Source organism: Arachis hypogaea, chromosome 16, assembly GCF_003086295.3.
Source record: "Arachis hypogaea cultivar Tifrunner chromosome 16, arahy.Tifrunner.gnm2.J5K5, whole genome shotgun sequence".
NCBI classification, from domain to species: Eukaryota; Viridiplantae; Streptophyta; class Magnoliopsida; order Fabales; family Fabaceae; genus Arachis; species Arachis hypogaea.
Window position 1 is genome coordinate 704,647 of NC_092051.1, and position 15,402 is coordinate 720,048.

Below are 15,402 nucleotides of genomic sequence, written 5' to 3' on the forward strand. Positions count from 1 at the left end.
GTAACATTATGGATGGCACAATTGTCAATTGTGGGCTTGTGAATGCGACTTATCATGAAAGGGTCAACTGTTTGGGACCAGGATTGGTAACTCATCTTACCCACACAATTCATGTCTGACATTTTTGCGATTCTTTTGTTGGTTTTTGGTCACCGACAATGTACATGATGGTCCTAAAGTAGCAAAATGGGTGTTACTATTACATACAAAATTCTTCTATGATAAGTATAATATATTCAAGATTGTGCCGGATCTATTCTATTCTTAGGCCCAATTTTATATCTGTTCCAACACTTTCATGTGATGGGTGAACATATGTTATAAGTGACCACGTTTTATTTTGTGTAATGTTAATGTTATTTTCTCTCATTTCTCTCTATAGTTTTCACAGTTATTGTTTTGGTCATATAGTTTTCATAGATATTTTTTGGACATGATATATTTTTTCATAGTTAACGGCCAGCTTGGGAGGAATTATTATTTTCATTGAATCTTCAATATGACGATATTTTGGTATCACAACATGGGCCTGCTTTTACTTTTCCAGGGCCAAAAAATATTTAGGCTTTTTAAGAATCCATTAGTTGAGGTAGTGGCCCACATACAGTTGTCACATTGTGGAAGGGGAAGCTGATGGGGTTGGGTCCCTCTTTGTGGGCCTAGACCCATGTCCAAAAAAAAAAAACACTTTCAACAGCAATGCGCTAAGTCACGAGAACACGGGTCGGTTTGGTTTGGGTTTATGATAAAATTAGAACCGAACCGATCAAAATATAATTGGTTTAGTTTGATTCGGATTTGTATTTTTTTGTACATGTACTCGAACCAAACAAAATCGATTAAGAACGGATTGGTTCGGTTCGGGTAATTGGGTATCCAATGACTTTGAAATTAATAAAAGAAAAAATCAAATTTTTATCTTAAAAATTTAACAAGTACAATAAACATGTAACATCAATAGAAATAATTCAAACATGTTAAATACCAAATACACTAAAAACTAAACTCATTAAAATCCAACATATTAATAGTGATAATTTTTGTCTAATAAAAAAGTCATATATATATATATATATATATATATATATATTCTTTTTATTTAATTAATATATGATCGGGTTCGCATGTTAGTTCCGCATCCTCAGAATCGATATCCGAACCAATAACTAACAAAAATCATTGGTTTGGTTTGAATTGAATCCGATTATCTATTGGTTCTAAAATCAATTTAATTAGTTCGGTTCGAATTCGGACGGGTAATTGGGTACCCGCTACCCGTATTCACCCCTACAAGGGAAGGAAAAGAACGGACCTGCCCCTCAACCCAAGAAAAAAAAACGCACAAGTATTAATTAATATTTGGATGAGTGAACCAGTTACTTGACGGGTTCGGTTCTTGCAAACTTGTTCAAGCATGGCAGGCTGTCTCTCCCTCCAACTTCACAGGGTCCCTCCAAATCCCACCTCGGCTTCGCCATCCTCCAACACCAAAACCACCTTCCAATTCTTCAACTTCAAAACAGCACTCCCAGAGAAATCCCACCACCACTACAAGAAGCTGAAACATTTCAAGGACAAAGATGCGTTCCCATCCTCCTTACCCATCCACACCAAAAATCCACGCTCCATCTACAAGGACATCAAACGATTCGCGCGCCAAGACAAACTCAAAGAAGCACTCACCATTCTCGATTACGTTGACCAACAGGGAATCCCTGTCAACGCCACCACTTTCTCCGCTCTCATCGCCGCCTGCATTCGCACCAAGTCCCTGCAACACGCTAGAGAAGTCCACGTCCATATCCGAATCAACGGCTTCGAAAACAACCAGTTTTTGCGAACCAAGCTTGTTCACATGTACACCTCTTGCGCCGCTTTCGAAGAAGCCAAACAAATCTTTAACGATTTACCGTGTACCAGCGTGTACCCATGGAATGCCTTGTTAAGAGGGTCTGTGATTTCGGGTAAAAAGCACGACCTTGATGTGCTTAAAGCTTATACTGAGATGAGGGCTTTGGGTGTTGAGTTGAATGTGTATACTTTCACCACTGTCATCAAGAGTTTTGCCGGTGCGCCTGCGCTTTTCCAGGGGCTCAAGGCTCATGGATTGTTGATCAAGAATGGTTTGGTTGATAGTTCAATTATTAGGACAAGTTTGATTGATTTGTACTTCAAGTGTGGGAGGATCAATCTTGCATGCCGCGTGTTTGACGAAATTCCCAATAGGGATGTTGTGGTTTGGGGCGCAATGGTGGCGGGTTTTGTGCATAATAGGCGGCAGAGGGAGGCATTGGAGTATGTGAGGTGGATGGTGGAGGAAGGAGTGGAGGTGAATTCGGTTGTGGTGATGTCTGTTCTTCCTGCAATAGGGGAAGTTTATGAGCAGCGATTGGGCAAAGAAGTTCATGCTTATGTGGTGAAGACGAAGGAGTACTATAGGCGAGTGCCTATTCAGTCTGCCTTGATTGATATGTATTGCAAGTGTGGGGATATGAATTCGGCTAGGCGAGTTTTTTATAGCTCGGCGGAGAGGAATTTGGTTTGTTGGACGGCTTTAATGTCAGGTTATGCTTGGAATGGTAGGTTGGAGCAGGCACTAAGGTCGACTATCTGGATGCAGCAAGAAGGGTTCAGGCCTGATGTTGTGACAGTCGCAACTGTTCTTCCAGTATGTGCTCAGTTGAGGGCTTTGAAACAGGGGAAGCAGGTTCATGCTTATGCTTTGAAGCATTGGTTTTTGCCTAACGCATCCATAACTAATTCTTTGATGGTAATGTACTCGAAGTGTGGTGTGATTGAATATTCCGAAAGACTATTTGATAGTATGGAGAAAAGGACAGTTATTTCATGGACAGCCATGATTGATTCATATGTAGCAAATGGGTATCATCATGAAGCACTTGATGTGATAAGGTCAATGCAATCCTCAAAGCATAGGCCAGACTCAGTTGCAATAGCAAGGATGCTCAGTGTTTGTGGTGAGCTAAAACTTGTGAAGCAAGGAAAAGAGATTCATGCACAGCTCCTGAAAAAGGATTTTGCAAAGGTCCCTTTTGTTTCTGCAGAACTTATCAATATGTATGGGACTTTTGGAGAGGTTAACAAGGCAAAGTTGGTTTTTCATGCTGTCCCTGTTAAAGGTTCAATGACATGGACTGCTCTTATTAGGGCCTATGGAAATAATGAACTGTATGAAGATGCAATTGCTCTTTTCGATCAGATGACATCGAGAGGTTCTACTCCGACGCATTTCACTTTCGATGCCATGCTATCTATCTTCGACAGAGCTGGATTTGTTGATGATGCTTATAGGATATTCAAGTTAATGACTAGATATAAAATTGAACCATCTAAAGAACATTTTGATATAATGGTTCGACTTCTTACCCATGATGATCAACTGGAGAAAGCTCAAAGACTTATAGAGATGAGTTCTGTTGTATAGAGAAGGCAACATCACAGTTTTTATATGAAAGATTTACATATTGTTAACATTCTTGAATGTAGATTAACTAGAGACATGTACTTTTAGTTCAGAATCCATAAGTTGTAATTTATTTGAAAATTTTATACCATACTCATTGTAATAACTATATTTCAAATTTTTTTGTTTAATTCAAGATATAAATATAATTGCTTATCTAATTTAGTTCATGTATTTAAGTTATATTTTATCTACCGGTATGTTCTGAGTTTAGAGGGGCATTTGGATTGTGAATGGAGTGAGTGACTAAGGAAGCTGCATGATATTTGTCCAAAAATGAAATATCAGGTTAGGCTGCCTGCATTATATCCTTTGGATGCAACCCTTTTTCAAACTCTATGTTAATGCAGGATGGTTATGCACCGAGTTGCCCTTTATTCTTTTTTTTTTTTTACTGTGAAAATAATTCAAAACATTTTCAATAATAAAGCTTTGTTCCAACTGATAGATTACTTCGAATCAAGTTTATGTTAAGAGCTATTAGTATTTGAGGAAGTATTTTCACAATAATAAATTAATAATAATAATAATAATCAGAAAAAAATTATTGTTTAGAACATTTTATTTTATTTTTATGTTGTAAAACCAATTATATATATAAAAAACATGTTACTCATATATGAATTTAAGACTATTATCCTCAAATTACCTTTGTGAAGTGCTTGTATAGTTATATTAATTCTTCCGAATTACTAATTAACAGCATACTTACCAAAAGATTCATCTTTTTCTCACCATTCTTTCACATCATTAAGAATAAAACATATATTGTCTTAAATTGAATATTCTACAAAAATTTATGTGTAGAAGAAGCTTCCATCCCACAAAAAAAAAAAAAAAAAAGGAACTGTTAGTGTATTCTAGAGCAGTGACTTTTGCATACAAAAACTGGTAAGTACAATAAAGTATGATATAACAAGATATTCTTCTACAAAGTCAAAAATGGAGAATTACAACTTCCTCCATGTGTCTCTTCACTGACCTTTTTCTTCCACAGTAATCCTTTTAATCACAAAACACTGACTTATAAGAACCTGTGTTGAAACTGCTGATTGAGTAAATTGCCATATTTGAACTTATACCAATCCAGTGATCCACTTGTTTGATCATGGCTTCTTTGAGTATGCCTTCTGTTTCAGAACAGAGCAGAGATGATAACAACAACAAGAACAATAGCATAAGCAACAAGTTTTTGCTTCCAAGAAACCCTGTAAGTTTATGCATTATTTGCATTCCCTCAAAGTTGAATAATTGAATCTTATTATATATAGCATCAAAAACTGTACCACTAAATATGTTCTGATTAGGTAAGGTAGCAATAGTTGACTTTTTGTTTCACTGACTTCTTCATTTTAGTTTGCAATATCTTGAAACAGCAAAGGCAAGACAACCAAATTCAGGCAAACAAACTGAGGCAAGACACTGCTTGACACTTCCTTTTTATTCTTTTTGTTATTGACATACATGTTTTCTGTGTTTGAATTTGCAGTACCCTACAAATAAGGAGTTATTGAGAACTATTGCATACTTGAGAAATGCTACATTAGTATTTTATGAGGCGAGAGATTGATTATCTTCATCATTTTTGTTCAAAACTTTAAAAGAATGTCAAAACAAAGTTCTTTATATAACTTTTATGACTTCTGTATCTGGATATCTATGCAGCCTGATAGAATGTTGCCTTATAACAAGGCCTATAATCATGATGAGGATGATGATGATGAAGAGGGGGTCACAGAAGATGATGAGGAACACAATTTTCTGCATAATGATGAAAAGAGAAAACAAGAACTTGACAAGTCAATGCAAAAACCTAATAAGAACTCTGGCTACAACTTAACTAGAAAGCAGGTAAAGAAAAGGAATATATGATTATAGTGATTATCTTCCTTTCTCATATCTTCTTTGTCTATGCAATATAACTTGTGTTAAATTTTAGTGCAGTGCCTTTAACTTGAAATACATTGAGTAACATTTTCAGTAGATCTTTCAAAATGAACAGACAAAAAAGGAATGTGATGTATCTTCTTCTTCCACCTCCCATGTGGTGGTAAACCTAAAAGACACAAGCCGGATTTCGGATCGCGGCCAAGGCTTAACCAAAAAGGTTCAACAAACTGATTCTACAAGAAAAACATTCATGCAATTCTGTTCAGCAGAGATAATTTGTCCACCAGAACACCGAGCCGCCTTGGCAGTGAAGTTGCTTGGAGTACAAGAAACAACTCAAAGGTACCACTGAGCTTGTTTCAAGCATCTACAAGGTTCTTACCTGCGACAATATGGACAGGAATGTTCATAGTGAGCTTTGCATACACAGTGATGGTGGCTTGGTCTTTGGGATTTAGAGTGCCTATTATCTCAATGTTATGTCTCTCATTGCTGTATTCTTTGTCTGTGTTGGTGGCTGCAGCATCAGGGTCTAGTGTTATATGTGGCACATTTAGAATTCATGGTACCTTGTTTACATGTTTAAGTGTTCTTGGTTTTGTTATGATTCTTGTTGGTTTGGTTATGCTGGTTCTTTTTTATTCCTGGCTGTATAAAAAAGTAGAAGTAGCTGAGTAACTCTAATGCTATGCATTGCATTATGGTTTCTGATTATTTGTTAATGTACTTTTATTATGGTTTTTGATTATTTGTGTAACTCCGCCTATGTTACACTTGCGGTACATATCCGGTCCCAAGACCGGATAAAGGAGGAGGGTTGTGTTAGGTCTTCGACAACCAACATAAAAATTTAGCCGAATCCCATGACAGTTTTCACCACATTGTAAGGAAGCTGTTCTGTATGCTAGATATAATACAGGGGCCAATTATCAGAAATAGATACCTTTGATTAATTGGGTGACAAAGTACTTAATTTAGACCTTTATTTTGTATGTTGTCATCATGTTCACTTTTTTTTTTCTTTCTAATTTTTGGCTTTAGCTTTTGTTTTTTTCGGCCTGAAATTCTGCATGACAGCCTAGTCCAGTGATATTGATTGTTACATTAATTAGATTAAGCTATTAAAAATAAAAAATTGTACTCAAAACCATTGTGCTATATATGAACTGGAACACCAAACTGAGAAATGCAAATCATAATCATATAATAAGGTCAACGGCTCATATATTCTGTTGGTTTGTTTATCATCTTAATCCTGCATGTATGTATGTCTTCCATTATTAACTATTGATTAGTTGCCAAATATGCAATTATGTTTAACTAATTGCAACAGTTATGTACCTAAAGTAAACATTTCTTTTTAGTTATGTACCTAAAGTTTTTTTTTTTTGTTCTAAAGAATTTTGAAGTTGAGTGAGAAAAGTTGCTACTTTAATAAAATTATCAAGTGGGACAAATTGAGAATAAGGTGAAAAACTTAGCAAGAGACTTTGCTATGCAATTCACGTGGGTTGATGTCATTATAACTCCCACAACTGCTACAATTATTGCAACCCTCCACACATACAAACAACCATACACTACTATTTTAATCAAAAACCAAAACCAATTTGGTTTATTAAACAAGATAAATACTTCAATGATGATGTCTTCACACTTTTAGATAGATTAACATATTTGACTGAACCATATATGATCGCGAAATTTTATACTACTACCACTACGGAAAAATCAATTACTATAGTTTCCGTATCACGTTCGTAGTTGACATCAAAGTTGGCAGCATTATAGCAATTATTATGTAGTAACAAAAAATAACATAACACAACGCAATAATTTCCAAATTTTCAAATATCTCTACAAGTTTCATTTTCAATCAATCATCTTCAATAATAATAGGATACGTACATACACAATATAGTTTACAAAAATTATTACCAGACCCACACACTTTTTCACTTTCACTCGCTTGTCAACTCAGTAACTCCCCTCCGATTCGAACCCGGGGACGACTCGGTGGTCGCCGATAGTAACTAATTCTCTCCCACCCTTGTTTGCCATCTCCACAGCATTCCCCGGAGCATCTTCAATTCCTTTTTTTTTTTAACTTCTTTCAACTAATTTGACGCGAGTTGGGCCGGTCCAATTCAAAGGCCCACAATTCGCCTTTACATAATTGGGCAGGGGAGTTAAAAAATAATATAATAACCTAATTCGCCACCATGCTTAACTCGCTCTTAGCTCAAAGCTCCAAAATTATATTTGAAAAAAAAAAAAAAAAAACTCCCAGACCTTATATAAGTAATTTGGTCATTGGAAAAGTGAAATTGTGACCCCCCTAAAATAAATTTTACTTACAATGTCAATGTTCGAATCCCTGAACTTCGTGTGGTACGGTCTATAATAATAGTAGTACTTTACCAAATTACTACTACTAGCTCCAAATTCCCGTGACCGAAAAAATAGGTAGCAGCCGAAGAAAGAACCAATGAATATCCGGTTCAGAACCCGTGTACCGAACCGGTTCGGTCCGGTCCGGTCCGTTCGGTTTAAAGATCTTACTACCAAATGTTCTTGTCAGTGAAGGCGTGGAGCAGCGGTCGAGATTCCTGCTTCCAGAAATCAAGGTTGTTCCTCATTCCGACGTGGCAGTGTCTCTGAGAGTCATCAAGGTTCAAGAATCGGTTCGAACCGGATCCAGACTCAGAGCGGGAAATGAACCGGATAACATCTTCAAAGAGTGCTTCGTCGCAGGGAATAGCCAAAGGACCGTGGTTGGCGAAGCCGTACTCTTCTTCCGCCTGAACTAGAAGCTTCTGGAACACAGGGTGGTTAAGGTGAGTAGCTCGCACAACGAATCTGGTGCAGTTGATGCCGACGCAGACCGCCACGTGTCCAGCGGGAACATCGGACGGCGGAGAAGAGCTTGAGCGGTTAATAGCAGCTGAGGACATGCGCGCCTTGATGCGCCAGCGACGCAGCATCTGACGAAGCCTCACAATGTGGCGAATCTTGCTGCATTTCGACGACATTTGAATTTGAATTTCAAGTGAATTTGAGTTTGGGAGTTGGGACTGTTAGGTTGTTTCTGTTGTTGTGGTAAGAGAGAAAGAAATTAGAGAAGCGGGGATTTCAAGGCTGTGAGGGTGTTTGGGTTTATATAGGGACGGGGTTTTGAAAGTGGGCTTGCTTTTTGGAGATAATTACGAAAATGCTGTTCTGTGTCTGGTGTTGGTGTAAGTGAAGCATGTTCAAGGGTTGTGATTTGCTCAGCCTTCAAGATAGAGAATTAGAGATCCATGCTGGATAATTCACTTGTGACTTTCCCAGTTTTCCCATCACTTTTTATTTTTATTTTTTATTTGTATTTGAAAAAGTATACGAAATTAAGAGGTGATTAGCCAAAAATAAACAATTTAACTAATTTATAATTATATTTAATTAATTTTATTTATTTTTAATTTATAATATTTGATATTAATTGCTTCTTACCCTAAATTAAAATTCTGAATAATATGTTGAAGAAATAGGAGCGGGAATCACATAACTTCCAACAATCTTGATTCTTAGTATATAAAAAAAATTATAAAACATATAAGAGAACATCCATTTAGTATAAAAAAGAAATACTCTGATACTTAGTAGAAGAAACATCATAATGCTTAACATAAGCACCATCCACATAAAGGTTTTAGATTCATCTAAAACTTCTATGTGGATGGTGCTTATGTTAAGCATTATGATGTTTCTTCTACTAAGTATCAGAGTCCCTTAAGTCCCTTGAACATAACCCACCTTTTTATTTTATTTTTTTCTCCCTATAATTTATCATTTTTTTTAGTTTCCAGTTGCTGTGAAGAGATAAGAAAAACAGAATAATTTCATAAAAGATTCTTAAATAATTTTATCATGATTAAAGTATATATTTCTACTAACTTTATTCAAGATATGAGGCATATTTACCTATTTTTTTAATGTTATTTTGCTAATTTGTTTTGATGAGTTATTACTTAAAAAAATAATAAATGAACGAAAAATTCAATTTGATCAAATAATTGTTTAGAATATTTAGTATATATAGTTAGCGATCAATAACATAGACTGATTTGTTTTTTCTTTTTCCATATCTATTTGTTAGGCGATGCTAGAGAGCTAAATAGGTTAGACATGCATCATTAACCATTTAGATTGAATGTAATATAAAGAGGTTAGTGACCTCTTTCGGGTATGTGGTGATATTATTGTCGATGACTAATTAAGCCAAACTTAATATGATATTAAACCGATTGACCTACCGGATAATTTTTTATTTTCTAGGTTTCTTGATACATATTATTAAATTATATTTTACTTTTTCAAATACTAGGCATTAATATATTCCCTTTTATAATTTTTTAATTTCTTAGTTAGTACTAATATATTAACATAACTATTACCCTTAGACTCTTAATAAACATAATAATATTGAAGGTGAATTGGCGCTATCCGTACTCATGCATCGTTGTGGCTTGAAATTAAAATATAAAAAACTTAAAATTGAATAACTAACGAGGCCATCTTTGTGATAATCAAGCCGAAAATAAAAAACGTATTCATCTTATATTATATCGGTAATACTTAAGAAAAAAAATTTCAACTCAAACAACTCAAATTTATCTTATTTAGCATTTTATCCTTAGTATTACAGATATCATATATATATATATATATATATATATATATATGGACCCAGGCCCAAACGAAAGACCCAATCCAAAGGATTGAGCTTCGCCCTACACCGACCTTCACCCTACGAAGTCGGTCTTTACCACGACTTGCTCTAAAGAAGTCGGGACGAAGATTAGCTGGCAGATAAACACCCATTCAAATGAGTAACTGCCCCTAAAATCTCTCTACCCACTTCCTGGAGCCATATCTCAACCTCCCTAAGATAAAGGGACGGTTATCCACCATAAATAACGGAACTACACCAACGGTGGTTATGGGTTCACCACTATAAATAACTGACACTTCTCAGGTATCTCAGAAGATCCAATACTCTCTAGACCTGTTTTGCTCCCTTCGCTGACTTTGGCATCGGAGTGTCTTTCCAAATACCACCCCCCATTTTCTCATACTGAAGTCGAACGGGGGCCTTGGATCATCAATCCGCTTGGATACTTTCTCATTCTGACGATTGGGCCAGCCAAACTAATCCAACCCAATAATCTCCGGTTATCCATCGTAATAATATATATATATATATAAACATTCAATAATATATTTCTATTTTCATTTAAAAAAGAGGAAGAAAAACACCAAGTCATCGTAGCCCCCTTTTCTTTTGGTTTTATGGCATGCGCATGCATAGTCAACAGTAAAATTTAATAGGCAAGACTTGAACGCAAGGGGAAATTAAATGAGACAAGAAATAAATGATATAAAATTATCACATTCCTTTCAACTCTAGATTGGGTTGTATATATATATCATTCGAAAAATGATATTTATATTACCTTTTATATATTTTTTATAATATAAAAGATAAACATTTTATTTTTTTACTTCTTATCAATTATTTTAATATACTAAAAGTGATATTATATATATATATATATATATAGCCATTTTGTAGCTAGTTCATTAGAGTATATATAATTAGATTACCAATATTTTCCTAGTTGTATTTAATTTGCATTTGAGCTCATTTTCATTCTTTTTTTCACGTGTTGACCCTTAATATTATTTTATGCGTTAAATTGATGAGTAGTGTATATCATGATTATTATCATCTGGTTTGTTCCATCATTTAAATAAATGGAAAAAAAAGGAATACAAGAGACAAAATGACTCTAATTAAATGAGTGGCTCCAAAATATTAGCTGTTGTTCATAATGGCAAAAATTGCTGGATGTAGTTGAACTTTGTCGAAGCAAGAATGTAAGATGGGAGAATGAGTTTAAACAAAAAAAAAAAAAAGAAAATAATAAATAAATTTCTGACTTTTTGTTTTACAGACATTTTCGTCCCTGATTATTGAAAAATACTTTTAAGTAGTTCCTGACTTTCACAAAACTTGAACGGATCAGTCTCTCTGTCTAAATGTCTCCGTCAGGGACTGATTCATCCAAATGCCTCTGTCAGAGACTGATCCATTCAAGTTTTGTGAAGATTAGGTACTTAAAAGTATTTTTCAATGATTAAGAACAAAAATGTCCGCAGGACAAAAAATTAGAAACTTATTTATCCTTTTCGTCGTTGTTGAAATAATGGAAAGGTAGTATCCTAAAACGGTGGGTGACTCTAAAAATCTTTGTGCACCTCAATCTTTTTCGTTACGTTACACCTCTCAGATAAATGACCTATATCTAGTGAAAGGGACTCAACTTATGCATATACATTTACTTATTAAAATGGTTAATAATTTTATAATAATTCCGAGATAAGGAAATCTCAATCAGCTCCACTCCACTTGTTACTAAATTAAGCAATGTGTACTGTCTTATTTACTTCACGGTATGGGGACAACTTATTTGTCAACATGTGATCAAAACTGAAAACAAAAATGTTAAAAAAATAATAATAAATGAGCATCATTTATCTCCGTATAAACATATATTCTATTTAATTATTTTTAATATATATTTTATATTTAACACATATTTAACCAATTTTAAAGGTGATAGCAATTAAACATTTGTTGTTACAATAATTTTATATTAAAATTTATTGTACTTGGTAAAAATTCAGGTATAGTTAATTTCGTGTGAAATTGATAATTAAAATTGTGTTTATTTGTTGAAACATAGACACTAATTAATACACACGGTGGTACACATTTATCGTTTGTTTGTTTGCTGAGACACCAATTTGAATAGATACGTTAATACAGATGCACACAAAATATATATATTTAGTATTCTTCTTTAAAACTGAGACACAAAAACACAATACATAAAACACACAATTTGATATTTTTATCTCTAATTATTTTTAAAATTAACAATACATAATGATAGAGGTTATGAGATCTAGTTGAATTAGTTAGCACTAGTTGAGTTAGTTAGCATAGCACTCAACTGAATTCTGTTACTCTAATACACTGCCAACTGTCCTTACATCTTGCTATATATTACACACTATGGCTTAGTTTGGTAAAGCTTTTACTTTTTAAAAGTAGCTTATAAAAGCTAACTTTTAAAAGATGACTTTTTAAAAGTTGTAGCATTTATGTTTGGTAAATCAAATTAAAAATTGCTTTTAATAATCACAAGCAACAACAATTGCATTTAGTAAAATAGCTTTTAAAATTTAAAAATACTATAATAGACATAAATGCAAGCATTAAATTTGAAAATTAGTTAACATATGAGGTTATATTAGACTTTTAAATTTTGAAAAGCACAAGCCAACTTTAAAAAGCTCTATCTTAGGTGCTTTCAAAAGTACCCCGATCTTTTAAAAGCTACAAGCACAAGCACATGATATTTTTTATTTACCAAACACAAAACGAGGAGCTTGAACTTTTAAAAAGCACAAGCACCTCTTCGAAAAACTTTACCAAACCAAGCATATGTAATGAGCTGAACTAACTAAATTTGAACAACTAATTCAATTACACAAATCTTCTCCAGAAGCTTCCCTTTCTCTCTCTCTACCTTCCAACTTTCTCTCTCTGTTATTCTCTTTTTTCTTGGTTCTTTACTTCTTTCAATTCCCTTCTGCCATATTCTGATACCTTTCATGGTATCAAAGCCTACGATCGCTCTACTTACATGGCTGCTGAACCTTAAAACAGTAACGTCTCAGTCCCTTAGACATCGATACCTCCAAGTTTCATATCGTCCCCAATTTCAATGAAATTGGATGAGGATAACTTCCTGCAATGGAAGGACCAAACTGAATCAACCAGTGAAAGCCATAATTTGCTGCACCACATCACTAGAGAAAGAATTTCAGTGCGATTTTTGTCCTCAGGAGAAACAAATCCCGAATATGCAGTGTGAAAAAGACAAGATTCATTACTGAAGTCATGGTTGCTGGTTTCAATGATCAGACCGTTCACAACTCGAATGGTTGGAAGCGTGTATGCATATGAGGTATGGAAAAGACTCGATGATCATTTTTTTGTCTCAGATTAGAGCAAAAATAATACAATTGAAACACAAATTGAGTAGCATCAGGATAGAAAATTCGGTGAATGAATATGTGTTGGCCCTAAAAAGCACCATAGATGCATTGCCTCTGTTGGTGAACCAATGCGTGAAAGTGATTATGTAAATGCTATACTAAATGGTCTGACAGAAGAGTATGCAAGTGTCATTACATCTGTAGTTGCAAGATCAGTAAGCATATCAGTAGGTGAACTAAAAACATTACTTCTAACTCATGAGAGCATGTTAGAAAGATTCAGAAAATCGAAGTCTTTTGTTTAGACAAATTTAGCCCAGCACACATAAGGATATAACATGATAAGAGACTATAGAGGAGGAGATTACCGAAACAGGGGTGAAATATCAAGAGGTGGCAGATATTCTCACAATGACAATAGAGATAAGAACTACAGAAATAATGCAAGATTTGAGGGTGGTCAGTTTTAGAACAACAATTTTGATAGCAGACAAGGAAGCAATTCAAGTGATAACTCAAGATTTATGAATAATAATGCAAGATCAAGTGAAAGGCCAATCTGCCAAGTGTGTGACAAAATTGGACACAACCAAAATTTGTTAGTACAAGTATGAAAAAAATAGCAACTCAAGGTCCCAGTATGCAGCTCAAAACTCTAACAATAATTCAACACCTCAAGCACTACTAGCCACTCCCTCAACAATTCATGATCAAAACTGGTATCTGGACTCAGGAGTAACACACCACATGACCTCAGATGAGCATAATCTTTCAGAAGGAGAAACCTATGAAGGAACAGATCAAGTGATAATAGGAAATGATTTAGGTTTGCACATCAACCTAATTGAAAAATCTAGCTTTAAATCTGATTTAAGTAGTAGAGAATTTTTGTTACAAAAACTTCTTCATGTTCCCAATATTACCAAAAACTTACTTAGTGCATACCAATTTTGTTGTGACAATGAAGTATTTTTTGAATTTCATGCTGATGTATGCTATGACAAAACCTAGAAAACTAAGGAGATTGTCATTCATGGTAAAGTTGACAAAGGGATGTACAAGTTTGTCAATTTCACTCCACTTCCCAAAGCTACCTATGTCTCCACAATATCCAATATAGATAACTTCTTGTTATGGCACAATAGACTAGGACACCCCTCAAATAATGTTGTTTCAGCAGTTTTAAAGTCTAGTAATGTTCCTGTTAATGTCAATAAGTCAGTATGTCCAACTTACTGCATTGGCAAGTCTCACCAGCTACTTTTTTCAATTTCTCATACTGTGTATACTGAACCACTTCAACTTGTATACTTTGATATATGGGGCCTTGCCCCTATGCCTAACTCGACTAGAAATTTCTATTTTGTCAATTTTATTGATGCCTACTCTGAATTTACTTGGCTCTATCTGCTCAAAACAAGGTCCCAACTTAAGTAAGTTTTTAAAGCTTTTCAAAACATGGTTGAATTGTAATTAAATAAGAAAATTAAGATGCTACAAATGGATAATGCTGCTGAATATGTAAGCTTGTCTAGAGAATTTCAGGGTCAAGGCTTAATTCACAGATTTTTCTGTCTTCATGTGCATCAGCAGAATGGCAATGCAGAGAGAAAACATAGACATGTTGTAGAAAATGGACTGTCTATGCTGGCTGGAGTTGGAATGCCAACTTGTTTTTGGGGAGAAGCATTTGCATCAGCTACTAATCTCATCAACCAGTTACCAACACTAACTCTAGAAGATCAGTCACCAGTTGAGAGGCTCTTCGAAAAAAGGCCTGATGATTACACTAGACTTTGAGTATTTGGCTACTTGTGCTTTTCTCACTTAAGGCCCTACAACAAGTACAAGTTGAAATTTAGATCCTCCCCTTGTGTCTTCATTGGATACAGTTCACTCCACAAAGGTTATAGGTGCTT

General features: G+C 34.7%; 3 protein-coding genes across 7 annotated transcripts; 2 read left to right on the forward strand and 1 right to left on the reverse strand.

The window, feature by feature from the left end:
* Positions 1–1,384: 1,384 nt before the first annotated feature.
* LOC112759060 (pentatricopeptide repeat-containing protein At1g71460, chloroplastic-like) lies at positions 1,385–3,645 on the forward strand. The gene has a single exon (XM_025807886.3). The coding sequence runs from the start codon at positions 1,415–1,417 to the stop codon at positions 3,443–3,445; it is 2,031 nt and encodes a 676-aa protein (XP_025663671.1). The 5' UTR covers positions 1,385–1,414; the 3' UTR covers positions 3,446–3,645.
* A 708-nt stretch (positions 3,646–4,353) lies between these two features.
* On the forward strand, positions 4,354–6,339 carry LOC112754164 (uncharacterized). Of its 5 annotated transcripts, none has more exons than XM_072219625.1 (4): positions 4,354–4,694; positions 4,974–5,042; positions 5,150–5,335; positions 5,424–6,339. In XM_072219625.1, the coding sequence occupies exons 1-4, from the start codon at positions 4,593–4,595 to the stop codon at positions 5,454–5,456; spliced, it is 390 nt and encodes a 129-aa protein (XP_072075726.1). In that variant the 5' UTR covers positions 4,354–4,592; the 3' UTR covers positions 5,457–6,339. The 5 variants fall into 5 exon arrangements, 3 of the variants coding, with proteins under 3 accessions (XP_072075726.1, XP_072075725.1, XP_072075724.1); XR_011873714.1 differs by having other exon boundaries at positions 4,359–4,694; positions 4,841–5,042; positions 5,469–6,339; XM_072219624.1 differs by having other exon boundaries at positions 4,360–4,694; positions 5,487–6,339.
* An 871-nt stretch (positions 6,340–7,210) lies between these two features.
* Positions 7,211–8,637, reverse strand: LOC112758221 (indole-3-acetic acid-induced protein ARG7). The gene has a single exon (XM_025806831.3). It carries the CDS (start codon positions 8,404–8,406, stop codon positions 7,936–7,938), a length of 471 nt encoding a protein of 156 aa, XP_025662616.1. The 5' UTR covers positions 8,407–8,637; the 3' UTR covers positions 7,211–7,935.
* Between the last annotated feature and the right edge of the window lie 6,765 nt (positions 8,638–15,402).

Bases quoted from the DNA above. Each gene is read 5' to 3' on its own strand.
- LOC112754164 (XM_072219623.1), top strand. From the start codon at position 4,593: ATGGCTTCTTTGAGTATGCCTTCTGTTTCAGAACAGAGCAGAGATGAT. The intron at 4,695-4,973 runs GTAAGTTTATGC...TTGAATTTGCAG, and splicing joins TTTTGCTTCCAAGAAACCCT to TACCCTACAAATAAGGAGTT. The intron at 5,336-5,468 runs GTAAAGAAAAGG...CATTTTCAGTAG, and splicing joins ACAACTTAACTAGAAAGCAG to ATCTTTCAAAATGAACAGAC.
- LOC112759060 (XM_025807886.3), top strand. From the start codon at position 1,415: ATGGCAGGCTGTCTCTCCCTCCAACTTCACAGGGTCCCTCCAAATCCC.
- LOC112758221 (XM_025806831.3), bottom strand. From the start codon at position 8,406: ATGTCGTCGAAATGCAGCAAGATTCGCCACATTGTGAGGCTTCGTCAG.